General features: G+C 43.0%; 3 protein-coding genes and 2 long non-coding RNA genes across 8 annotated transcripts; 1 reads left to right on the plus strand and 4 right to left on the minus strand.

Annotated features, from left to right (window-relative positions):
- LOC124320702 (proteoglycan 4-like) lies at positions 1-23,660 on the plus strand. Of its 2 annotated transcripts, XM_046783571.1 has the most exons (10): positions 1-445; positions 5,585-5,664; positions 5,750-5,873; positions 5,971-6,032; positions 6,177-6,268; positions 6,411-6,683; positions 6,759-7,210; positions 23,021-23,087; positions 23,219-23,355; positions 23,447-23,660. In XM_046783571.1, the coding sequence occupies exons 1-10, from the start codon at positions 394-396 to the stop codon at positions 23,536-23,538; spliced, it is 1,431 nt and encodes a 476-aa protein (XP_046639527.1). In that variant the 5' UTR covers positions 1-393; the 3' UTR covers positions 23,539-23,660. The 2 variants fall into 2 exon arrangements, with proteins under 2 accessions (XP_046639527.1, XP_046639526.1); XM_046783570.1 differs by lacking the exons at positions 23,021-23,087; positions 23,219-23,355; positions 23,447-23,660 and adding exons at positions 7,409-7,545; positions 7,637-7,850 and having other exon boundaries at positions 6,759-7,277.
- LOC124320717 lies at positions 3,001-6,807 on the minus strand. 3 transcript variants are annotated; one of them, XR_006914022.1, is made up of 4 exons: positions 6,718-6,807; positions 4,155-4,396; positions 3,218-3,334; positions 3,001-3,153 (listed from the first exon to the last, which is right to left on the minus strand). It is a non-coding gene; the product is annotated as an uncharacterized LOC124320717 (long non-coding RNA). The 3 variants fall into 3 exon arrangements; XR_006914021.1 differs by lacking the exon at positions 6,718-6,807 and having other exon boundaries at positions 4,155-5,185; XR_006914020.1 differs by lacking the exons at positions 4,155-4,396; positions 6,718-6,807 and having other exon boundaries at positions 3,218-3,511.
- LOC124320707 (bifunctional peptidase and (3S)-lysyl hydroxylase Jmjd7-like) lies at positions 7,867-9,081 on the minus strand. Its single transcript, XM_046783577.1, has 4 exons — positions 8,965-9,081; positions 8,750-8,903; positions 8,369-8,676; positions 7,867-8,306 (listed from the first exon to the last, which is right to left on the minus strand). The coding sequence occupies exons 1-4, from the start codon at positions 9,005-9,007 to the stop codon at positions 7,897-7,899; spliced, it is 915 nt and encodes a 304-aa protein (XP_046639533.1). The 5' UTR covers positions 9,008-9,081; the 3' UTR covers positions 7,867-7,896.
- Positions 10,338-15,637, minus strand: LOC124320716. Its single transcript, XR_006914019.1, has 2 exons — positions 10,851-15,637; positions 10,338-10,759 (listed from the first exon to the last, which is right to left on the minus strand). It is a non-coding gene; the product is annotated as an uncharacterized LOC124320716 (long non-coding RNA).
- Positions 23,661-23,676: 16 nt separating the features above from the next.
- Positions 23,677-24,891, minus strand: LOC124320706 (bifunctional peptidase and (3S)-lysyl hydroxylase Jmjd7-like). The gene is made up of 4 exons (XM_046783575.1): positions 24,775-24,891; positions 24,560-24,713; positions 24,179-24,486; positions 23,677-24,116 (listed from the first exon to the last, which is right to left on the minus strand). Exons 1-4 carry the CDS (start codon positions 24,815-24,817, stop codon positions 23,707-23,709), a joined length of 915 nt encoding a protein of 304 aa, XP_046639531.1. The 5' UTR covers positions 24,818-24,891; the 3' UTR covers positions 23,677-23,706.
- Positions 24,892-25,675: the final 784 nt, after the last annotated feature.

Below are 25,675 nucleotides of genomic sequence, written 5' to 3' on the forward strand. Positions count from 1 at the left end.
AGATAATCCCGCACCCGTCAGTCAACCGTCGAACGCTGTCGGGCACAGCCGCACTGGCTATTTGCTGCTCCTTGTTTTGGTCGGTTGTTTCACGTTGTTGGTTTGTTGGTTGGTTTTGGTTGTGATTTACATTGGCAAGTGGCACGAGAGTCTCTTCCATGTCGTTTTAAAACCCCGCAATCTCACTCCCCATTTTCAAAAAGTGTCACCGCCAACATGTCGACCCCATCGATTTGAAACTCGCGCCACATTCAAAAATTCCTCCGACAAGAAATTCGGCAAAGTTAGTTGAAACTTGATACACCACACCCCGTTCAAATCAAGGAGAAAGAAGAAAGAAGAGGGAAATTGTTTTTTGAAACCGAAAAGAAATTTTTACACATCTGATCAGTGATGGATTGTAAACGCGTCCGCTGCAGTTGGTTAATGTCTTTATCGGCTAATGGTAAGTTCATACAGTCCAATCTGTTTATTCGATTATTGCCCTTGTCGCCGCTGGAAAGGTAATATGTAAAACAAGTCCCTTTGATTTCAAATAACGCATTTAAGAAAAAGACTCCGTCAATTAAAAACCACTCGGGACCTGAATAAATCTTTTCTTTTTTCTTTTTCTTTTTGTTGGGAGGCCCATAATAGAGTGAGAGGAGGTTATTAATCGACTCACTCCGGTTATTTTTACGCATTCAAATGTTTCCCTTTCTATAAAACCACTTGGGCAAAAAATTTGATTGTGTACACAACACATACTTGAATAACGATTCACCGTACAAATGACCATAAATTTAGCTACCGGCTTTTTATTTGTTTCGTCCCCCATACATGCCAAATCATGATTTTGTAGGTTAAAGCAATCGCCAGCTGTTCGTTTGCATACGGCTTTTGGCATTGAAAAAAACGGACGACATTGGCGGTCTAGTCGAGTTGTTTTACTGGTCGTTTCAAAGGTTGTTGGATGGGATAGGACGAAGGAACAATTTTGCGGTCCAACCGTTCGATATATCCTTAATAATCACGCACACGTAATATGATAATAGAGAGTCCGGTGAACGGTACTTCAAGGCTCGCACGAAATCTCGTTCTCCTCGGCCCCCTATCGACCAGCACCGCCTTATTTCAATGCCTTATTTTTATTTTACATACGTATCCCCCCGTCTTTTGTTTTTTTTGTTTTTGATTTTATTTCACGTGTGTCCCAGATGAGCCAAATGCATTCGACTACATAACGCAGCAGCGTGTGTGTTGTATCTCATATAACTCGTTTGGCGCGGAAAAATCGCCAAAAGAGCCTTGAAAAATTCCAGCATTTGATCTTGTGCTGAGGGCTGGAGTCATGTAGCGCGAAATTCAGCGGAATTTCTAGGTAGATGTGAAGCGGGCCACCTTGTCCGACATGCAGTCTGCGACGCCAACAGAATCGCTGATCGAGTCGATCAAAAGTCATAGCTAGAGAATCAAACAAAATAAAAAACTTGAACTGATGCTCGGCGCTTTGGAACAACTACTGCCGTACACATTCCTCCGACCTTGGCTGATTGTACGTGGACAAGTCACAACAACAATGCGCTTAGATCGCCGACGGCTGCTCCCGTAATGCGATCAATCATCATTTTCAAGGCAGGGGAATTGAATTGCGAGTAAATAACTTCAAATTTGTTTGGGTCGGAAAAGAAAAAAAAATAATGACAGAAAAACCCTGCAGGTAAAGGACTGACGGCCGCCGACCATAAAGATGGAAAAGTGAGAGGAGTTGTATCAGATGACCATATGTAAACTACGTGTGTACAGGCAACCGTATAGACGTTTTTTGTTATGCGTTTCAATAAGAGAGGGGGAAAAGCTCGTTTTGACAAACAACCTTTTTATCCTCTCTCCTTCGGCCAATCGTCGACACCTCCGATATTTTCCACCGTTCGTCTTTCACTTTAGATTTCATTGAAAAACCGAAATAGTGATTTTCATTCAAACTCTCAAGTGAAAGGACAAATCTACGTACATGTCATCACGGAGATACCTGACAGCCGGAATATACCTGTGTAGCGGTTTCTATCTCATTCTGGGCTACCTGAAACTGAATTTCTCGGAGAAAGACGAAAACAAAAGTGACTCAGCAACGACCGCGCCCTGATTTTGCTCGGTTCCTGTTTCCATTTCATCGGGAAAACAAACAAAACAAAAAAAAATGGGCAAAAAATTCAAGATCCCGTTGTGTTATGTAGAAAAAGAAAAAGAAAAAAGAAAAAAAAGAGAGATGAAGAATGACTAAAATAAGAGAGCTGGAGATACTTTTCGGGATTTCTGGAAAACCGGTAGCTATAATATCGCAAGAATATAAGACATAGTATAATATCCAGCATTGGCCAGCATATAACTTGTTGCTGGCCTTTCTATTATCTACAAGCCGGAACGCGGGGGGTCAGCATCCAGTTATATACTATGTTATCTTTTTTAGTACATACACACACAAAAAAATAAAATAAAAGAGGTTCTCTTTTCTTTTTTTTTTTTTAAATTAAAGTTGAAATGATTACCATCGGAACCCGCATCACATGATTAATGCATTCACTTTATAGCGGCCCCAGTTTTGTTTTTATTTTGGTTATGCCAAAATTTCAAAACAGTTTATCTCTCTCCGCGCGTTTGTTTGAACCGATTTCGTTTAGAGCCGAGGGGTGGACCAGTAGTTCAATGAAAGGGAAACAATCGCTAGGCACTTTGCATACGTGACTGATACACTCACGTTGTGGTGAACCAATAGCTTTCCAGCGTGTTTGATATGTATCAGCAAGCGATTGAGCTGCGGAACTCCCCGCGTCCACAACGGTCACCCATTCTTCTTCTTAGTGTGGAAAAACGGTCGGCAATATGCCGAAACATCTGGGATGGAGGACATTGCGACAAAGACAAGTCCCCCCCCCCCCTTCTTTTTATAGTTACACAAGAGCTGTCAACAGACAAAAGATGGCAATAATGCGCGATGCAATCGCCTTTTTAAATGATGACTAACATTTTGAAGGGGACAGGACAGACACACATAAAAAATGAAAGTAAAAAGGAGCAAAATGTTTTTATTACATCACGGCAGACGGAATGTCCTTTTTATTTTTAAATTTTTCGATGCGTTCATGAAGACAGCGGCACGGAAGGCTATTGAATCTATAAATAGAGAGGGATTGATTGTTGGTATTTGTTTTTATTAAAACCCTAACCGTCAAATCACCTTTCACCCTCGTCGAACGAGTCGAAAGACAAATTAAACATTCAAATTTCGCAATTAGACACGTCCGGGAGGTCTTTATCTATAGAACCCGGATTCCAGGAAATTCATCCCAACACTCTGTAATCATTATCCAGACATGTACAAAATCAATTACGAAATTTAAAAGAAAATCCAAGTAAAGCCGGCGGCATATTTGAATATTTGCGCTTCCTCCTCTCACTTTGGTCGTCTTTCACCTACTTGAAAAAAACCACGAAAAAGACCTTGCAACGTCATAAAACATTGAAGGTGAGATGTGCGAAATGGAATAGCACGTCAAAGAAAAATCTACATGCGAACAAATTCAAGGGGAATGTGATTATGATGAACAGCCCAGCAAAAGGGGAAAAAAAGGCCAAGCAAATAATAACAAAAATTCATATCAAGGACTGTCAAGGTTAGACCCCAACCAGCGCTACACGTTATATGTATATATGTATATTCATGATGTAATCAAAGCAACACGGGCTCCCGGGTGTACCTTAATGGAATGCACGACAATCATTGGAATGTCGGCGAACTAGAAAAAAATGGAATAAATACTAGCGCCGTGTTGGAAGTTATTTGAAAGTGAGAGAAATAAAAATAAATGAAAGGCACTGCACCCAGAAAATAATCGAAACAAACGCCCTCCTCCCGTGCAAAAGACTTTTCACGGTCATCGCCGGTGGAGCGAAAGAATGGCGGATGTTTGGCGTGCAGGAATGGGCCAGCCGGCCGCTGCCCGGCCAAGATCACACCGCAATCTAAAAGTCAGGGATGTGTATAAAACTTGTTTGAAATTTTAAAAGAAGGCGAAGGCAATAGAGTATAGTGCCAAGTGGACAGAGCGCTTTTTTCCACGTCGATAAACATTCTAATAAAGCAGAGTCCGTTTGGTGCGGAATGAAGAAATCACCTTGGTTCATTAGAGGGAGAGAGTCCGCGCGGGCCTTGCGTAATCACGGCACGTCAGTCAGTCAGTCAGTCAGCTGCTTTGTTTGTTTGTTTTCTTGATTGCCAAATGTTTGGTTTGGTTGGAAGAAATCAAATCAAAAGTATTAGGCCATTTTGGTTCTTTTCTTTCACGACGACACGACAGAAAGGACATGACCGCGAAGCGACTGGTCGGCGTCGCCACGACTTTGGCCGACTGCCCGTCTAGAAGAAAATCTAAAAAAGAATAAACAAAATCTATCCGGTTTACTTCTTTGTTATTACACCGAGTCATCTTCCAAATAAATCCCCCCCCCCCCCCCGTTGCATTGAGTTTGGGAGAAGAAAAATCGAATTAAACTTTCCCTTGTGAAAGAGATGCAGAAAAAATGATATTCCATTTCAAAATCAAAGAAAGAAACACAAGGAAAAAGTAAAAGTAGAGCGCCTTGCCACGCTGTAGTGTACACGCCTAATCCAGATCGCCCGTTTGCCGAGCGGTTTTAACGGTGATTGGCTGGTGCAAGAAGAAGCCAGAAGAAGAATAAAATGGCAAAAGCAAACCAAACCGAAAAAACCCGACGAAGAAGAAGAAGAAGAAGAAGAAGAAAAAGTGAGCGGGAAAAAAAAAATGGCTTGGCAATGGGCGTCCCGTGAATCGGGAAAGGAAAAAATAAAGCAAAAGAAAAACGAACAAAAAGGAATGGCGGTCACGATTCGGAGCCAAGGTCGGGGACGCGAAAATATCAAAAAGAATCCCACGTCTTCATTATTCTATCTAGATCGCCCGCGTCATATTTTCATTTGAAGAAAAACAACACCAACACCTTTTGATTTCTTTTTTGAAATTTCAAATCATCATCAAATTGACGGTCGTGATGACGGGAAAAGTTAATTGAAGACCGTGAAAACATTTAGCCTTTTATTTTTTTTTACAATTTTATTTTCCTGCGCAGTATTTTCAAATATGGAGAATGACTTTGGCGAACGAAGAGAGGGGAGAAAAGAGAGAAAGAGATTTTTTGGCTGTTGTGGGGGGGCTTAGAGTGTGGCCGCTGTTATTTGCTGTGTCGCTCTGCGAAGAATCCGTAAGAGCGCCAACTATTTAGCCCCGTTTTCTCCCCATTGGTTTTCCGTGGATGTGAACTTTCTCTCTCTCACATCCTATTACCCTGGCGCTTTGCTGTTTCTTGCTGCTGCTGTTGCTGCTGCGAAATTGCGCAACCTTCTTTCTTTTCTTCTTCTTCTTCTTCGCTTTGATATTTTTATTTTTCCATTTGGCAAACTCCCTCCCCGCCCACGGAAAAAAAGAAACACTTGTGGGTTAGCGGAAAAAATAAACAGAGGCCTCAGTCAGTTGTCCTCTGCATTCGACTCATTACGACCGCCAAATGATTTTTTGTCGTTTCACAGTCCCGCGATGGAACGCGTTCTTCTTGCTGCTGGCCGTCCTGTTGTTCACGGGACAGGCCGCCACGGTCGACATGCCGCAGGTTAGTCAAACTTATTCCCATTTTTCCAACCACAAAAATAAAATCGTTTGAGAAAAAATGTGTTACGTGTAATAATTGTAAATAGATTGGTGATATGGCCTCTATCGGGTCGTCGGGTTTCTCCTGCGAAGGCAAAGTTATCGGCGGCTACTACGCCGATATCGCCAGCAAATGTCAAATGTTTCACGTTTGCACGCTCGGACAAGAAGGTACAAATTTAAAACCACCCCCAAATAAAATTAAAAATAAAATGTGACATCATTTCGAAAAATGATTCAATTACAACAAATCAAACCATTTTTAAAGGTGAAATTCAAGATATCAAATTCCTCTGCCTGGCCGGAACCGTGTTCGATCAAGAAACGAGAGTAAGTTTCAACCTTGTTACGCACACGTGAAAAAACCTGTGGAGGTTTTTTTATTTTGTTTGCTTTTTTTATTGCGGTTGACCCAAATTCACGACGATTTATTTTGGTTTTCTTTCTTCGCCTGATGATTTGCGGTACGAAAAGGTGTGCGAGAGAGTCGACGAAGTGGACTGTGCCAACTCGGAAGCCTTTTACAATCTCAATTTGGACCTCTACGGGCAGCACGGCCTCATCCTGTAAATCTTGTTTCCTTTCAAAAATTTTTGTGTTTTTTTTTTTTTGGTTGCGTGTTGGTTCCTGGTGTCGCCCACTGACAAGTGAGTGGCGGGAACATGAAAAAGAAATCACACTAATTCTCAAATGATTGACACTTAACAGTCAGACGGGCCGTAAAGTGCCGTCGGGAGAGGCAGGATCTTTCGCCGACGAGCAGAATCTTCAACAGACGGATACTTTCTACGATTACGCCGATTACGATGAAGTAGTCACTTCGACCGTCGCCTCCACCACGTCAACAGCCGGCACCACGTCGACGCCAGCACCAACTACCACGGAAACAACAACAACGGCGGAACCGACAACCACAACGACCAACAGTCCAGCTCCGACTACGGTCGAGCCACCAACGTCTCCCATCATATCGCAATTACCGTAACAATATTAAGCACTTGGAATTTGGACTTACCATTTCACGCCATCGGGTTTTCGTTTTTCTTCTGCTGATAGATCATTTAGCCAACCGCAAAATGAATTATCTGCTCCTTCCACTCTGGCGCCTCCGCTGATTCATTCCAGTCCAACTACTGCGCCGGAATTCCAACCAGCACAGGAGATTCCTCAGCCACGGCTGCCGAGTGAAATCGCCGAAGATGAGGATGTCCTGAGATTGTTGGGTCAGATCGAGGCCGATGTTCCTCGGATTCCTTCGTTCGGTAAATCATCCGGCGGAAGCCGAGCCAACGTATTCGTTCCTCGGGTTAGGCGGGAAGATGCCGTCACTTCTTCAACTCCCGGCCCGAGAAGAAATCGGACCAGGAAACCCGGCACTGGACGTCGAGGCAATAATCCGACGACACTTCGTTACACGTCCGAAACTCAGACTGGAATTGTTTCGACACCGGCCGCAATTCCGGTTGATGACAAGGGGCCATTTACCTGCATCGGACGCATCAACGGAGGCTTCTACGCCGACGTGTCCAGTGGCTGCAGACGATTCTATACCTGTGGAGTTGGGAAAAAGAACAGGTAATGTAACCGACACCCAGCAGAGTGTCTAGTCGTTTGACAAGTCTAAGATTAATATCTTATTTCCAAATATCTGAGAGCTTAGAATTTTAAAACAAACGAAAAAAAAAAAACACGATTGCATTATACAGAGTGGTGTCGCATACTTTTACGTGTGGAACCGGGCTACTGTTTGACCAAGCCACGCTAACATGTCAGGACATTGACAAAGTGGATTGCGCCTTGTCGCCGACTTTCTTCTATCTAAACGATCCTGCTCTCCGTCCAGGTATACACACATTTTTACTTTCAACGTTTTTGTCTATTTTTTTAGATATGCTGGTTTAGAGTTCTAATGCTGAACATTTTTTCCAAAATAGCCGTTACAGAACCGATGGTCACGGACACTTTTCAGTCGTTCAAAACCACCACCACCACAACACCTTCTCCTGAAGAAACAACAACATCCTAGGATTTGGAATTTTTATATATAAATAATTAATAAGAAAGCATTACGTTCGTTTCACCATCGCCGGATTGATTAGTCTTGTGCCATTGATTTCCAGATATCAAGAATACATTCCTATCATAGAATTTAATCGTCTCTGCGTTCAACAGGCAATGACATTTTATTGGCAAATCACGCATCACAGTTGACCAGGTCTTTAACAAATTCGAAATAATTGTACTTGATGTCGTATTGCATATCGTACCAGTAGTTGACTGCTATGCAGCCGTGAGACTGGCGGACGTGGTGGAACCAAAGCGAGGGCAGGTAGAGCATTTCACCTTTCTCAACGCGACATCGAATCTGCCGAGCATTTTTGTACTTGGGATATTTTGTCAAGTCGGGCTTCAAAGGATCGATATCTATCCAAGGAATGGTTCCGTCATCATCCGGAACAATCTTCAAATCTCCGTCGATTTCTTGGTAACCAGCTTTGGGATAATTTGCATAAGGTATCCATGGCTGGTCTGTGGGAGGGTGGAGAATGAAGTCTTTGTATCCAGAAACGACACAGTACATGTTTTCATAGGGATCCTTGTGCACTGTGAATAGGAAAATGATCTGTATTAGTTTATGATATTTTGACTGATGGAAGTAATGGTACTCGATGTGATTGCCCGCTCATCTCCCATCCAGAAATTGACTGCATCTGGCTTGGTGCCAAACAATGTTGAGGCCCACTCAATCTCGTCTGCAGAGTCAGCTATCAATTCTGCAAACTCTTTGGTGAGATTGGAGTTCTGTGTTTGAATATAGTGCACCCTGTTTACGACAGGGTTTTCCAGTGATTTCAAAAACTGGTTCATGGGCATCACTTTTTCCAGGGGAAGAACAAAGTGTCCATTTGTGACTGCATCAGCATAACCATTTGGGGTGACGGTTACTGTGACATCTTTTGTCCCATAAGACTGCCTTTAACATAACAAAAATATGTCAAATTATGATAAGAGTTGATAAATAACAATAGTATGAATGGGGAAAAAACCTTAAGTATTCAATGTTCCATTTCGATAACGCCGGCCAGCTGTTGAAAGCATTACGGATAATCACTGGCCGATTTTGAGCCACATAATTTCTATAGAATTCCAAGCAAGTGGGCAATTCTTCCAGATAAGGCACATTCGTTGTAAGATAAAATTCTAAATGATTTCAATCATCATGAGAAACGATTTGATGAGAGAAGTGAGTGACAAGGCAAACCGAAAGCTTCACTGGAGAGTTTTTCAAACTTGCTTGTTGACATTCTCGTGAAGGTGAAGACTCACTCCAACATTTTGACGGTAATCACAGCAGACAACTCAGACGCCCGGGAAACGCGAAAATTGCCAAATTGTTTGAACGATTAGCCGCGCTTAAAATATGAATAAAAATAAAAAATTCGCAATGCATTTAATTAGCATGGATTTTTCGCTCCATTTGTAGAGTTTCTTGAATTATAATAGCCATCAGTATATTCATAATCATAACATAATTGAAGAAATATTAGCCTACTATAATCGCGTAAAAGAGGATGGAGAAAACGATTGAGGAATCTGCCAATTCAATGATGACGATTTTGATAGATTTTATTGCCAATAATTGCCGCGTGTATTGCTATAGTTAAATTTTGATTTCACGAACACCATACGATCTTCGCCGAGTTCACACGGGCGAACGTCCCTATCAGCGCCTATTAGCACGATGTACTAGGAGTAGCAGTAGCTCTTAGTACATCGTGGTTGGAGCGAATTGACAATCTGGAGATCAATTCCGATCAATTCATTAGCTCTGCCCCTGCTGTATAGTTAGAAAAGGTCGAGTCGAGAAGAAGAGAAATCCAGAAGAGAAGTCAGAAAAGGGGGGGCTCTTTTGACCTCGACTGTCGATGAGCTCCAGCAAGAAGATTAAGGGCATGCAGCAGTCCTTCACATTGTCGCTACAGGGAATGAAACCCAAGACGATCAGGAAACCCAAGTGTCGTATGTTACGCTGTCCGATGACGATATCATTATTGAAATTTGTTTTCGCCAATCTATGCTTGCTGGAGTAGGCCTACATATGCCCATTTTGGGTTTTGATTGTTTCTATAACACAGTTTCAAATGGTGGGTTCAAGTGTGTACGTTTGTCATGATGTTGCAAATAATTGAATAAACGGAACAGTATTCAAAATCGTCGATAGCTTTTAGATTGCAAGTTCAAAAAGATTTCACCTATAATGTAAAAATCTCGTATTATAAAACTGATACCATAAAAAGAATTGCCTATTTACACAAAACAAATATCTGCCCGCTTATTACTAGTAGAGCAACTGCACAGAAGCTAAAAGGCGTAGTCAAGAGGATGATAATTATGGCGCTTATTTGACCAATGATCGCAAGCGAAAAGTAGATACCGGACTAAATATGTTTTAATGCATTCTATCCTGATTATCCTACTACTGGAAATATGTCTTCTGCAAAGTAATTTCGCATGGACTTTAACGGCATCAGACTTGGCATCAGGGTGTTAACGCTAATTGAAAATTACCAGAGTGATCGCTCAGCGATCACGATAGGTAATTGGAATTGTACTAGGAAGAAATGAGAGAGACCCTAAGGGTGTAGACTTATTTTATTTAGCACTTCAAAGAAAAAATGAAGGCCGTCTAGCCTTCCTCGACCGCGGCACGCCCCCTTTTCCTCAGACTTATTTTGAGAATAACGGGGGTGCGCGTGTCAAAAAATTACATTTCATGAGAAAACATTTGACAAGAATGTAACATGAACCAAGAGATATCGAGGCATAAAAAACTGGCTATTAGCCAGAAAAAGCCGATTGCAAGAAAAACAGAATAGGCCGACATGGCCTTTCGTAACATAATTGAACGTAAAGAACAAAGTTGGGCTGAGTTTTGGTGCGCCTTCACGCCTTCACGCTTCACGAGGTGCTCGAAATCGAAACGCTCCTCTCCGGCCCTTCTTGGCTTGACTGTCCGGCTGGACACTGGGATAAGGCAGGCTGCAACATTAAGCAAACTGAAATTGACAGAAATGAGAAGGGAGGATGCGGGTGGGATATAAGACCCTTAGGGTCTCTCTCATTTCTTCCTAGTACAATTCCAATTACCTATCGTGATCGCTGAGCGATCACTCTGGTAATTTTCAATTGTACAGCGGAATTCATTCCGCTCAACCCTAAGGGTGACTTTAAAGCTTAAGCATCGGCCATAGCCGATGTTGCGAATGTTGCTGGTGTTCTGCGATTGTAGAATCTTATGAACGTTATTTGGATGGCCCAAATGTACGCTTGCCATAATTTGTCGATAAAAAGGCCCCTGGTAACGGCCAGTGACGAAGCCGCACTATGCGTCAAGTGGGCTCTGCATCTTTTAGTATAAATTCCAGCCCCTTTTGAGATTGAGTTGCCAATTACGGCACGAAAAAGGACGAAGAGAGCGATAGGCGACCTGCCCTCTTAAATCGGTGGTCTACCGATACTTGCGCGATTTAGATCAAATCGTAACGCCGCTACTGATAAGCAAGGCCACTGACAACGGCCAGTGACGTGACGAAGCCTCACTTCCCGCCAAGTGGGCGATGTATATTTTCGCATCAATTCCGGCCTTTAACGAAACGGTTTAAAAACCACCTACTGATTGTCTTGCCGAATACGGCACGAAAAGAGAAAAAGAGAGAGATGGACAACTTGCCTTCTTTAATCGGTGGTCTACCGATACTCGCGCGATTTAAATGAAATCGTAACGTCGCTATTGCAAGGTGTTGAGATCGGCATGCTGAAAATGTGAAAGTTTGCAACGGACCTTCACAGTGCCTTGCGAGGCTCAAAAAGAGAGAGAGGCTAATTTGATTCTCTGTCCGTCTGGCCGACGAGAAGGTGACGGAGGCTCTCTCGGGCAACTTTACCAAGGTAGTGAGAGCCAGCAGGGTAGGCCGAACTAACTTTTCCGGATAAGTGGGCGATAGAAGCTCATTCCTGCCCGACGAGGGCATAAACTGAAAGCTTAGACTGGACATGGCGTGCAACTGGGCTGGCTAGACTGGTACAGAGTCTAAATTGCTACATCAGGAATCGATATTCCGCCACAAACACCACAATTGATCAACAACTGGTCAACACATCCGCCAGGAGAGGTTCGATATCTGGCTGATATAGAACTTGCCCGTCGTACGATCACCTGCTGCGAGCGGCTGCGAGCTACCAGGCGACTAAATTCCGAGCGCCGGTTCCGGATAATTTGAAGAATGATATGTTCCAGGAAGCGGTGACATATCGGCGTATAACTCCATACCTCTAGAAAACGAGAGATCATGGCAGTGTCTAATCCGAATCGCTAGCTTTAGCTTCTCGCTTCAGCTTCAATCCGTCTCGCCTTGCCCAAACGGTTGTGAGAGCGGCGGAAATCGATCCGCCGCCTTTTTAGCGTAGCTGTCTAGCTAATCTCCACCGAGTTACTCAGAAAAGAACAGGATCCAACGCAACCGATGCTGAGACTGTTGATAGTCGGTTGAAAGCTGAAATCAGCAGCAGCGTGGTGAGACTCAGCCGCGCGCCTGTTTCTCAATCATCTCGTCGGTACTTGCGCCACAGCGCTTTCCCCGGGGGCCCGCAACTCAAAAAGTACACATTTGATACGGCATCCGACACGATTCGCGACGTTGCCGAGCAACGTCCGGCCGCTGCGAGTCGATTTCGGCTGGTGTTCAAGGAAGTGACGTCTTCTGGCTACCCGATCGACCTCGCGTCGTGCCAAAATGCCACCACCAGCAGCCCCAACACGGTGGGCTTCTTTATGGCCGTCATTTCTACGCCGGGTTACTTTGACAAACGAGAAGTCATCCGCAAAGGCGTTAAGCCGATCTGCCCGGCAGAATAGCAACCGGCTGCTGCACCCGTCGTCGTTCAACTGGTAGGCCACGGTTTCGTCGTCACATTGCCCAAGAAAGCGACATTCAAAAGCGGGTCGAAACTAGAAAGCGCCACCCACGGCGACATTTTGCAGGTGAACGTGATTGGAACCTACTTCGATTTGACGCGCAAAGTCACAGCGGCTTCAACTGGATCGACAGCTGTTGCACGTAAGCCCATTTCGTCCTACGACGACGTCTAAGTCAACGTCCACAACTTGATGGCCGTCTTCAAGAGTTCGAATTCGTCGCGCGAGTTCATTTACGGCAACTCGGCCGACGGCCTAGTGCGCAGGGGTAAACAATAGCTGTATTAATAACCGCTCGCAGCTCGCTTTTTGGGCCCGTTTAAGATCAAAATGTCTTCTGCCTATCGGACAAGTCGGATACTTGTCACCGCAAAACTGAAAATGGCTCAGATTTTTTGGAACGAAAAATCTGGGAGCTTTGGTGCGACAGATATTAGGCAATTTTCTAATGACGACAGAAGCCCGAGGCACTTCCGCTGAGATTAATTTAAGGTGCACGACTTGATTGTCTTTCCAGACGTCGAGGGTTCGGATATGTGTAGCGTACTTCCGCCTTTTTTAGGAAACAGGCGATGGAGCGATGACCACGGCGATGGCCCGCTATTCTACTCCGCCTGCCTTCTCCACCTCGAGCAACGTGGCGGTGATTGAAACGTCATCGCAAAAAAGGCTCTAATTCGTTATAGTTTAAAAATTGAAATGAAAAATCCGGGAGCTTTGATGCGACAGTTACTAGGCGATATTTAAGGACAACAGAAGCCCCCGAGGCACTTCCGCTGCGATCAAGATTTAACGTTCAGGGATCGTTTTTTTTTTTTTTTTCAAGAAGCCAAGGGTTCGGATTCGTGTAACGTACTTCCGGCTTTTTTGGAGGCAAGCGATGGAGCGATAACCACTGCGATGGCCCGCTATTCTACTCCGCCTGCCTTCTCCACCTCAAACGACCGGATCTGGTCCGTAACACAACGTGGTGGTGATTAAAACGAACGTCGTCGCCAAAAAGGCTCTGATTTGTGGTAATAATTAAAAATCTTGAAGCCTTGTTAAGCCAGATACTAGGCCATCTTTTTAAACAACAACAGAAGCGCCAAGGCACTCCCACTGTGATTAAAAGTTAAGGTGCGGATCTTTAATCGTCTTTCAAGAAATCAAAAGGCTGGATTGAATGAAACGTACCGTCATACCTCCGCGACTTTCTTGTAGTCAAGCGATGGAGCGAATGTTCAAGCTAACTATCGGTTCTGGCTTGAAACGCTGTCGCGATTGAGACGAAATATTAGGTGGCTCGAAACGCACCCGCCTAATATTCGAACGCCTCGGGGCATTGGCAGCAGCGGCCGCCGCGGCTACTCCCGATGCTTGAGCCAGGATGTTCAGCGCTGCTTATAAGAATCTGTTGGTAGGCAGAATGCTCGGCAGAAAGAAGCGCGCTTTCTGCCTGTGTCGAACGCGTTTTGAATCATCCAAAAAATAGTTTGCCGACGGCTCGGCGAACGCGATCACCGCATTCCGACGCTCTCTGGTTATGAAAGCATAAGCGCGTCCCTATTGCTGGGGAACGACCTGCACTGGCTCTTAACCGCTTACTTGTCCGGCAGGGAACGCAGCTGAGTGTAAAGGTCCGCAAGTGTCTGCGCGATAGGCCTATACATAGTTTTAATTACAGCTATAAGCAACGACTCATGTTCTGCGTTGATAGATTTTAGCGAGGTCTTGTACGATTTTAGGAGAACCCGGCGGGTAATCCAATTATCCGACCCACCATCTTAAAAAAGTAATCCAATCCCTCCACCTCAAGCTTGGGAAGTTATCAAAGAAAAGTTGGTGTCGCATCATCGAGAGAAAACTCTTTCGAGATTGCTTTCGACATGTCGGTGGATCAGCACGGTCGTCCTAAAAAATTTAAATCTCAACGGAGATGGTTTTAGGAGCTGAAGGTGGTCGCGAACCTGAGATACTGGGGAGCATCACCTCCTCAAATGGTGCTGTGACTACTCGGTCTTCTACAGGGGCCGGAACTAGATCCACTACCTCCCGTACTGCTGCCGAATCACTAGCTGTGGCCGCTGTCGCACAAGATGTGGCTTCCGCCCTTACTGCTCCTTTTCTTCAACTACTCGCTCTTCTGGTAGGCAACAGCCTACTACTACTTTCTATCAGAGTGGTCTTGCTCCTCGTGAACCACTTGATCGCTGATCGGTACGATAGCAAGCGAAGTCTTTTCTGCAAGAGAGGAAATTGTTCCGGTACTCGTTGGGGTAGGGGGAACGATTATCTAACGCGTTGGTCTCGCAATTCTAGTTCTACGCGACTAAAACGAACGTCTCTCCCATCGCCATAACGATAAGCCAGTCTCTGTATCGCAATGAAACCATCTTGGTCGAAACGATAGCTGTAACCATCATCATCATAGCAGCAACCGTCGTCGCTAGCTATACCAATAGAAACCGTTTCTGCATACCCTCTCTTGTCGTCGCGCCGGCTACTGCTGACCTGATTGACTCCCACGAAACGGTCGTCGAAAGGGGGCACAAGGCCGAAACCCTCAGGTCCCAAAAAACAGAAACGTCAAGATTGTACTTGTCCAGCAGCGGTGAACGTAACGAAAATCGAACGAGAAAGAGCGACGGGTGAGCGGGGTCTTACTTGAAAATCAAGATGATTGGTGATGATGGAGGACGGCTACGCAATTCACGATCGTGTGTTCTATCGCACTCGAGCCTAGGTTGTTCGAAAAAGCAACGTGGCTCGAAAAACTGGCCATCGAAAAATTCACAAAACGATGGGCGATATCTATAGACATTCTATATACGCGTGTTACTTGTAACAGAGCAAAAATAAGTCTGAGGAAAAGGGGGCGTGCCGCGGTCGAGGAAGGCTAGACGGCCTTCATTTTTTCTTTGAAGTGCTAAATAAAATAAGTCTACACCCTTAGGGTTGAGCGGAATGAATTCCGCTGTACAATTATTTTATAGAGAGCTATAATATCCTTTATGAAACCAAATGTTGGCAGCGCAACTCGTTGGTTCGATTTTAAAATTTACATTCGTATTGATGTTGGTTTTATTTCACCCCTATTTTCAAACAACATCTAAAATGGATTGGTTATCGACCATCAGTGCAATACGTCAAACAAAACAATGTTTGCAAGAATCATCCTAAGCCACAAGAGAAATACTTACATTTAAGTTATAATATTGAACATTCTGCGCTCTTTTTTTACGCAAGCATCAGAAGGATGAGGTTGAAATATCTACTTTATTCCTATAAAAGAAAATAACTATCGGGAAAACTTAAGCGGAGATATATATTCATGTATAGCAAGAATTATATTGTGAAGTATACCCGATAATACCATATTAGTAAGTCAACTGCGTATTACAGCTCAAAGATTTAAAATCAGTAATGAGCACTGAACAGTGTCATTACGGTGAGTTGGTTACCTTTATTGTTCGTAAAGAAAATTCGTATAGTTAAAACCAGTTAAAAAATTTCAGAACAGAAACTAGTTGCGTTTGGCGGGCAAAACCCGTTTATTTAGAAATATCAAATAATCAAGAAAAACAATTTTGATTCATTTTCTTCCAGTGCTGTAGTACCTCGAGCTCCCTGGCACCTACAGCTGCAAGTAATAGATTGGTTTACCGTCTGAGGCTAGATGGCTTGGTAAAACAAATTCGCCTGGATGCAGCTGCAATCCATTAGCAGCAAACTTCAGCTTCATTTTAATTCTGCGTCCTTGAATTGTACACCCGTAACGGAAGAAGAACATTGCTCTAGAAGCGTCGCCCAGATTGCGGAAGTGAAGTAATGCTTTACCCGTATAGAGACCGTTTTCATCCAAAAACATGCTGAAGGAATATACAGGCCCAACTAGATTTCCGAAGAATGCAACGATTTGTTCGCCTGTCGCTAAGTAAGGCAAATTAGACAGATGAATGTACTCGAAGTTGTGCTCGTACATTTGTTGGGAGTGTGCCGAGCTTTCTTGTGCAATTTCAGGTGGTGAGGTGTCGTGTCGTGAATAAACCTCTGTTGATGCGGAAGCTGCTGCATTACTCGATGTTACTTTTCCATAGACGTCCATATCAGCAGGCTCGATGGATGACGGAAGTGCTGCTGGAGTTAATACTCCATAATCATCAGGTATACCGCTAACCATGTCCGAGTCTGCAACAATCTCCGGCAATGCGGGAACAGACGACGGAACAGAAGGATACTCCTCAATCGTCAAAATGACATCAATCTCGCCCGGGTTGGCGGTTGGCGATTCGGACAGTAAAGACTTTTTTAGTTTCTCTAGTCGCCTCTTTTCCCGTCTCCTGACAGCCAAATCGAAGTTCTTTTTGGCCTTTTTGGCCTTTTTATTTGCAGCTCTGATTTCATCTTCCGTTGGCGATGCTACAGTATTTTCGATACCGCTAGATAAAACCGGGAGAACGGATTCCATGTGCTCAAATCCATCCGGAAGGGAAGGACGAGCCTTCTCTTCACCTTCCAACTGCTCAAATCCATCCGGAAGAGTGTTCTCTTCACGTTCCAACTGCTCAAATCCATCTGAGGGCGATGGAAGAGTGTTCTCTTCACGTTCAAACTGCTCAAATCCATCCGGAAGAGAAGGAAGAGTGTTCTCTTCACGTTCCAACTGCTCATATCCATCCGGAAGAGTGTTCTCTTCAAGTTCCAACTGCTCAAATCCCTCAGAAAGAGAAGGAAGAATGTTCTCTTCATGTTCCAGCTGCTCAAATCCTTCCGGAAAAGTCTTCTCCTCACCTTCTAGGTGCTCAAATTCATCCGTGAGCGATGGAAGAGTGAAGTCTTCACGTTCCAGCTGCTCAAATCCACCCGGAAGAGAAGGAAGAGTGTTCTCTTCACGTTCCAACTGCTCAAATCCATCCGGAAGAGTGTTCTTTTCACGTTCCAACTGCTCAAATCCATCCGGAAGAGAAGGAAGAGTGTTCTCTTCACGTTCCAACTGCTCAAATCCATCCGGAAGAGTCTTCTCTTCATGTTCCAACTGCTCAAATCCATCCGGAAAAGAAGGAAGAGTGTTCTCTTCACGTTCCAACTGCTCAAATTCATCCGGAAGATAAGGAAGAGTGTTCTCTTCAAGTTCCAACTGCTCAAATCCATCCGGAAGAGTCTTCTCTTCAAGTTCCAACTGCTCAAATCCATCCGGAAGAGAAGGAAGAGTGTTCTCTTCAAGTTCCAACTGCTCAAATCCATGCGGAAGAGAAGGAAGAGTGTTCTCTTCACGTTCCAACTGCTCAAATCCATCCGGAAGAGGGTTCTCTTCACGTTCCAACTGCTCAAATCCATCCGGAAGAGGGTTCTCTTCACGTTCCAACTGCTCAAATCCATCCGGAAGAGAAGGAAGAGTGTTCTCTTCACGTTCCAACTGCTCAAATCCATCCGGAAGAGAAGGAAGGGTGTTCTCTTCACGTTCCAACGGCTCAAATCCATCCGGAAGAGAAGGAAGAGTTTTCTCTTCACGTTCCAACTGCTCAAATCCATCCGGAAGAGTGTTCTCTTCACGTTCCAACTGCTCAAATTCATCCGGAAGATAAGGAAGAGTGTTCTCTTCAAGTTCCAACTGCTCAAATCCATGCGGAAGAGAAGGAAGAGTGTTCTCTTCACGTTCCAACTGCTCAAATCCATCCGGAAGAGTCTTCTCTTCAAGTTCCAACTGCTCAAATCCATCCGGAAGAGAAGGAAGAGTGTTCTCTTCACGTTCCAACTGCTCAAATCCATCCGGAAGAGGGTTCTCTTCACGTTCCAACTGCTCAAATCCATCCGGAAGAGTCTTCTCTTCAAGTTCCAACTGCTCAAATCCATCCGGAGGAGAAGGAAGAGTGTTCTCTTCACGTTCCAACTGCTCAAATCCATCCGGAAGAGGGTTCTCTTCACGTTCCAACTGCTCAAATCCATCCGGAAGAGTCTTCTCTTCAGGTTCCAACTGCTCAAATTCATCCGGAAGATAAGGAAGAGTGTTCTCTTCACGTTCCAACTGCTCAAATCCATCCGGAAGAGTCTTCTCTTCATGTTCCAACTGCTCAAATCCATCCGGAAAAGAAGGAAGGGTTTTCTCTTCACGTTCCAACGGCTCAAATCCATCCGGAAGAGGGTTCTCTTCACGTTCCAACTGCTCAAATCCATCCGGAAGAGTCTTCTTTTCAAGTTCCAACTGCTCAAATTCATCCGGAAGATAAGGAAGAGTGTTCTCTTCAAGTTCCAACTGCTCAAATCCATGCGGAAGAGAAGGAAGAGTGTTCTCTTCACGTTCCAACTGCTCAAATCCATCCGGAAGAGTCTTCTCTTCAAGTTCCAACTGCTCAAATCCATCCGGAAGAGAAGGAAGAGTGTTCTCTTCAAGTTCCAACTGCTCAAATCCATGCGGAAGAGAAGGAAGAGTGTTCTCTTCACGTTCCAACTGCTCAAATCCATCCGGAAGAGTCTTCTTTTCACGTTCCATATGCTCAAATCCATCCGGAGAACAATCTTTTGTATTTACAAAAGATAGTAAAACGCATGTTGATCTCAATTTTTTCTTCTTGAGGAAATCATACCGACTCCCAAGACGCAAAAGACTCTTAATAGACGAGAGAAAACCCATCTCGACGTCGAAACTTGCCAATTAGCACAGAATTCGTCAATAATATGCGATTTTCAGAAAACTTTGAAGCTTACCATCAAACTCTATGACTCTGATATGATCTTACTGCTACAGATGTGTTCTACTTATAACCTTGCAATGAACCCTTTTGTTCTGCAGTCGCCCGTGCTCACAGTTTTTTTCAAATTCGTATTTATCTTTTATCGCGCAATGCTGATTAGTTCAGAAATTATTAATCTAGTGGTTTTTATCAACATTGTTCAATAACTTCTCAGCAATTACTACTTGAGAACATAATTAGAAAAAGAAAAATTTAAAATTGGATAATAGTCCCGTATGTAGGATGAGTAGCCATAACGGTAAGATAGGATTAACATGTATAATCAAGCAACTTGGCAACTGAACGTCTTGACCTTACATATTTTGTAAGTTTTATTGTGAATTTATCTATGCAATTATTCTGTTTGAATTAGCCAACTTCCTCGAGTTCTTTAATTAAAAAACAATCAAAACATGATCTACGTGTTATCTGGTGTAATCATCGCGTTTGGTTGCCATCGTTACGACTGTCATCTTCAAGTGCTTAACCGCCGCTTTAGCAGACGACAGCTGTAAACAAAAGCAAGGCCAAGATCAAAGACACTTTTTTTTTCCTTTTTTTTTGAGCAGCCTTTCCTCTTTTTAGGGTAGAAGAATATATAATTATGTATTGATATACTAAATCTCAAATTGCATTCAAAACCTTATAGATTGGAACAAAGATTGGAAGCCTGGTCCATATCGCAAGACAGGTGCTTAAAGAAGTGACACTGCAGATGGACTCGGATATGGTGTGACTTAATTTTGATGTGTATTTTAAACAGGCAAGAAAAAGTGATCCCAATTTCATTGTAGATGATAAAACAAGCTGTAAAAAATGATAATGAGCCTCCTGCAATCTTTGAGGTGAGAGAAAATTTTGATGACATAAAAAGGGAGAGTGAGGAAGCAGCAGAAGATAACCCTGAAGGGAGCTCCAACGGAGATGAGAATGGAGATGATGATTTTAACTTGGAAGCATTCAATAAGGTTAGAATTTTGATAAAATGTCACAATTATTAATGCTAAACGGTTTAGCATTAATAATTATATTTTCTTTACAGGAATATCCTGAGCTTAGTGACACAACACACCAAAGAAAATATGGATGTAAAGATGCTTGAAAGTCTTTTCATCACAAGAATGTTTTGGTATGACATATGAATATGTTCTATGGGACCAAGCTATAGCACCTGTGAATTGTGATACATGTGTGAAAACATTTTTAGGCAGTGATTATTTGCGACTTCACGTCATCCCAACATCAGGGAGTGAAGCCCTTTAAATGTGACGTTTTTACGACCGATCCAACTTACGTCAACATACGAGATCACTGATGAAAAACTGGCCCGTCCGTAATGTCCGCACAAATACTTAAACTGTCTGAAAACATTTGACCATTCACACGAAAGAAAAAACATTCAGTGTGATACCAGTGGTGTGTAACCTCACAATATTTTTCTTTATATCTTTCTCAAGATTTTTAACTGTGCTATAATCAATTCGCAATAGTAGCGACGCAAGGAACAAGACGATTTTAATGTCTTATTATCATTTACGTGTTGAAATGTCAAATCTTGTTACTAATTTTCCTTTGTTCTAGGAGCTGGAAAAGATTTTCGCTAGCTGCTCTGGGTCATCGTCAAAAGTTGCCAATCCGGAGAGAGAGGATCGATTATTGAGAGACGATATGAGCTGCATGAAATGCGACCGAAAATTCCCTTTGATTGGAGCGGCTATCCAGCTGCGATGTTCTACAGTTTATTCTCCTCTTTTGAAAGGTAACGCAGTTCTCTTGTGTTAGATCAAACAGTTTTATTTGATGCCTTGTTAATAGGTCGTAAACAGCAGCAGCAGCAAAGCCCAGTTGTAGTTCCTAATAATGACGTGTCTGGGTCTGAATCAACTCCATCCTCGAGTAATCTTCCGGGCAGTGACGTCATCGTAGCATCCAATGAACCGTCTTCACCCACCATCAGCGGTAAGGAGGCTTCCGACACTTCGGAAGAAGGAAGTCGAGGTGGTTGTGGATAAAATCATGCGACTCGCTTCTATTAACAGTGAGCAGCCAGAAAAGTGGCTCAGTTTGGAAACAAGTTACCCGCTTAATCAACTAATTAACATGTTAATCGTCATCGGTAACCGAGGTGTTGTTCTGAAGTTCGGAACGAGTTGGTCTCACCTCATTTTGCTTCGTGATCAAAGACGAACCAAGAACGCGTGACTCACTTTCTCACTGGTAAATCATTTTTATTGTGTTGTTCTTTTATTTAGCTAATATTCTGCGGTTTAGATATTCTTGAGAAATCCGGATTTACTGTTCCGCCGTTAAGGACGGTACTCATGGCGGATCAATGGCTGGCTTTGATTGGACTCCGTCAGAGGAGATCAGGACACTGTTTTGACGGGATCTGCGGATGAAGGTGAAACGGACGGTGTAGTGTAGGATCTACGAGGACGAGTACCCGATTCATGCCGGATAGCGATTCTCGCGTATTCCTCTTTTGTGTAAACTGACGGGTCGAATGGGGCAATAGTAAGCAACAGAAAAATCACCAGCAAACGGCCAGTTATAGCAACACAGCCTTGATGGTCACAAGTTATCGTATGGTTTTAGTATGTGGTGATCCTCGTTGGCTGACGAGCCATCAAGTTCAGTTTTGAACGTGGGGTGGGAGGGGGAGAGGGTCGCTTCTCAGCCTTCAGCAACTTGTCAATCTCGTCTCTTTGGTAAAATGACGGCCAATATCTTGTCTATTTCACCTGCATTACATTTGGTTGTTTTCTTTATTCAGGAAAGCTTCGAAGTAATCGTAAGCAAACCGGAACAGATCCGGTATTATTTTCTCGAATGGACAGTTTCTTTGGCTACTAGAGAGGCGGTTGATCAACTGGTGATTAAATTTTGATTCCCTCCTTTGTTTTGTCCCGTCTTATTATTAATCCTTTATTTATCCTACTAATGTTTTGAACATATTAGATTGAAGCTGTACGATATCGTTGGGAAGCCGTCTTCTCCGTTGAGCTGGAAATCAACGAGCTCGACGACTAACATCATGTAATATCCCCTCTCGATTAGACTTATCGTTTTTCTTTATTGTTACCTTGCTGTACATGAATTCTGTGTGAAGTGCAATTATTGTTTCAAAAGTGAGCCTTTTCAACTTGGAAGTCTAATTAATTACACAATGTGCATTCAGATTTCAGATAATAAGCAATTTATAATAAAATTATTATTCATGTATTTTTTTTATTACTGCTTTAAACACAAATTCACTAAGCATGTTTCCAGAAGGGTGACTTTGTTTTGGTATTCAAATATTTGTAAAGCTTTTTTATTCTAGAGTTCAGCGTGCCCCACTTTGTTGGATGAGTGAGGGGTAATCTTCTCGTTGCACAAATTTCATCTTGGGCAACAGGACCTAGAATTAAGTTTGAAACAACATAGTCAGATTTACTCTTTTCTGTAAAATCTTTGAGTTTTGTAGTACCTGATGCTCATTTCCTTTTACTCTTCTTAACCAGGGAGGAACATTATTGAACAATTGAGTTGGGTGTAAGGTCTTTCGAGTGATCTTATTAGATGGGCCAAGGATATCAATGTAGTCATTCTGGCCAAAAAGTGCTCGTTTGAGGAATGAGGAGGCGGAGGCTTCTACGCCGACGTGTCCAGTGGCTGCAGACGATTCTATACCTGTGGAGTTGGGAAAAAGAACAGGTAATGTAACCGACACCCAGCAGAGTGTCTAGTCGTTTGACAAGTCTAAGATTAATATCTTATTTCCAAATATCTGAGAGCTTAGAATTTTAAAACAAACGAAAAAAAAAAAACACGATTGCATTATACAGAGTGGTGTCGCATACTTTTACGTGTGGAACCGGGCTACTGTTTGACCAAGCCACGCTAACATGTCAGGACATTGACAAAGTGGATTGCGCCTTGTCGCCGACTTTCTTCTATCTAAACGATCCTGCTCTCCGTCCAGGTATACACACATTTTTACTTTCAACGTTTTTGTCTATTTTTTTAGATATGCTGGTTTAGAGTTCTAATGCTGAACATTTTTTCCAAAATAGCCGTTACAGAACCGATGGTCACGGACACTTTTCAGTCGTTCAAAACCACCACCACCACAACACCTTCTCCTGAAGAAACAACAACATCCTAGGATTTGGAATTTTTATATATAAATAATTAATAAGAAAGCATTACGTTCGTTTCACCATCGCCGGATTGATTAGTCTTGTGCCATTGATTTCCAGATATCAAGAATACATTCCTATCATAGAATTTAATCGTCTCTGCGTTCAACAGGCAATGACATTTTATTGGCAAATCACGCATCACAGTTGACCAGGTCTTTAACAAATTCGAAATAATTGTACTTGATGTCGTATTGCATATCGTACCAGTAGTTGACTGCTATGCAGCCGTGAGACTGGCGGACGTGGTGGAACCAAAGCGAGGGCAGGTAGAGCATTTCACCTTTCTCAACGCGACATCGAATCTGCCGAGCATTTTTGTACTTGGGATATTTTGTCAAGTCGGGCTTCAAAGGATCGATATCTATCCAAGGAATGGTTCCGTCATCATCCGGAACAATCTTCAAATCTCCGTCGATTTCTTGGTAACCAGCTTTGGGATAATTTGCATAAGGTATCCATGGCTGGTCTGTGGGAGGGTGGAGAATGAAGTCTTTGTATCCAGAAACGACACAGTACATGTTTTCATAGGGATCCTTGTGCACTGTGAATAGGAAAATGATCTGTATTAGTTTATGATATTTTGACTGATGGAAGTAATGGTACTCGATGTGATTGCCCGCTCATCTCCCATCCAGAAATTGACTGCATCTGGCTTGGTGCCAAACAATGTTGAGGCCCACTCAATCTCGTCTGCAGAGTCAGCTATCAATTCTGCAAACTCTTTGGTGAGATTGGAGTTCTGTGTTTGAATATAGTGCACCCTGTTTACGACAGGGTTTTCCAGTGATTTCAAAAACTGGTTCATGGGCATCACTTTTTCCAGGGGAAGAACAAAGTGTCCATTTGTGACTGCATCAGCATAACCATTTGGGGTGACGGTTACTGTGACATCTTTTGTCCCATAAGACTGCCTTTAACATAACAAAAATATGTCAAATTATGATAAGAGTTGATAAATAACAATAGTATGAATGGGGAAAAAACCTTAAGTATTCAATGTTCCATTTCGATAACGCCGGCCAGCTGTTGAAAGCATTACGGATAATCACTGGCCGATTTTGAGCCACATAATTTCTATAGAATTCCAAGCAAGTGGGCAATTCTTCCAGATAAGGCACATTCGTTGTAAGATAAAATTCTAAATGATTTCAATCATCATGAGAAACGATTTGATGAGAGAAGTGAGTGACAAGGCAAACCGAAAGCTTCACTGGAGAGTTTTTCAAACTTGCTTGTTGACATTCTCGTGAAGGTGAAGACTCACTCCAACATTTTGACGGTAATCACAGCAGACAACTCAGACGCCCGGGAAACGCGAAAATTGCCAAATTGTTTGAACGATTAGCCGCGCTTAAAATATGAATAAAAATAAAAAATTCGCAATGCATTTAATTAGCATGGATTTTTCGCTCCATTTGTAGAGTTTCTTGAATTATAATAGCCATCAGTATATTCATAATCATAACATAATTGAAGAAATATTAGCCTACTATAATCGCGTAAAAGAGGATGGAGAAAACGATTGAGGAATCTGCCAATTCAATGATGACGATTTTGATAGATTTTATTGCCAATAATTGCCGCGTGTATTGCTATAGTTAAATTTTGATTTCACGAACACCATACGATCTTCGCCGAGTTCACACGGGCGAACGTCCCTATCAGCGCCTATTAGCACGATGTACTAGGAGTAGCAGTAGCTCTTAGTACATCGTGGTTGGAGCGAATTGACAATCTGGAGATCAATTCCGATCAATTCATTAGCTCTGCCCCTGCTGTATAGTTAGAAAAGGTCGAGTCGAGAAGAAGAGAAATCCAGAAGAGAAGTCAGAAAAGGGGGGGCTCTTTTGACCTCGACTGTCGATGAGCTCCAGCAAGAAGATTAAGGGCATGCAGCAGTCCTTCACATTGTCGCTACAGGGAATGAAACCCAAGACGATCAGGAAACCCAAGTGTCGTATGTTACGCTGTCCGATGACGATATCATTATTGAAATTTGTTTTCGCCAATCTATGCTTGCTGGAGTAGGCCTACATATGCCCATTTTGGGTTTTGATTGTTTCTATAACACAGTTTCAAATGGTGGGTTCAAGTGTGTAC

Source organism: Daphnia pulicaria, chromosome 1 (genome assembly GCF_021234035.1).
Source record: "Daphnia pulicaria isolate SC F1-1A chromosome 1, SC_F0-13Bv2, whole genome shotgun sequence".
NCBI classification, from domain to species: Eukaryota; Metazoa; Arthropoda; class Branchiopoda; order Diplostraca; family Daphniidae; genus Daphnia; species Daphnia pulicaria.

Bases quoted from the DNA above. Each gene is read 5' to 3' on its own strand.
- LOC124320702 (XM_046783571.1), top strand. From the start codon at position 394: ATGGATTGTAAACGCGTCCGCTGCAGTTGGTTAATGTCTTTATCGGCT. The intron at 446-5,584 runs GTAAGTTCATAC...GTCGTTTCACAG, and splicing joins AATGTCTTTATCGGCTAATG to TCCCGCGATGGAACGCGTTC. The intron at 6,033-6,176 runs GTAAGTTTCAAC...CGGTACGAAAAG, and splicing joins TGTTCGATCAAGAAACGAGA to GTGTGCGAGAGAGTCGACGA.
- LOC124320707 (XM_046783577.1), bottom strand. From the start codon at position 9,007: ATGTCAACAAGCAAGTTTGAAAAACTCTCCAGTGAAGCTTTCG. The intron at 8,677-8,749 runs GTTTTTTCCCCA...GTTATGTTAAAG, and splicing joins TGGAACATTGAATACTTAAG to GCAGTCTTATGGGACAAAAG. The intron at 8,307-8,368 runs GTACCATTACTT...TCCTATTCACAG, and splicing joins TGAGCGGGCAATCACATCGA to TGCACAAGGATCCCTATGAA.
- LOC124320706 (XM_046783575.1), bottom strand. From the start codon at position 24,817: ATGTCAACAAGCAAGTTTGAAAAACTCTCCAGTGAAGCTTTCG. The intron at 24,714-24,774 runs GTTTGCCTTGTC...GAAATCATTTAG, and splicing joins ACTCTCCAGTGAAGCTTTCG to AATTTTATCTTACAACGAAT. The intron at 24,117-24,178 runs GTACCATTACTT...TCCTATTCACAG, and splicing joins TGAGCGGGCAATCACATCGA to TGCACAAGGATCCCTATGAA.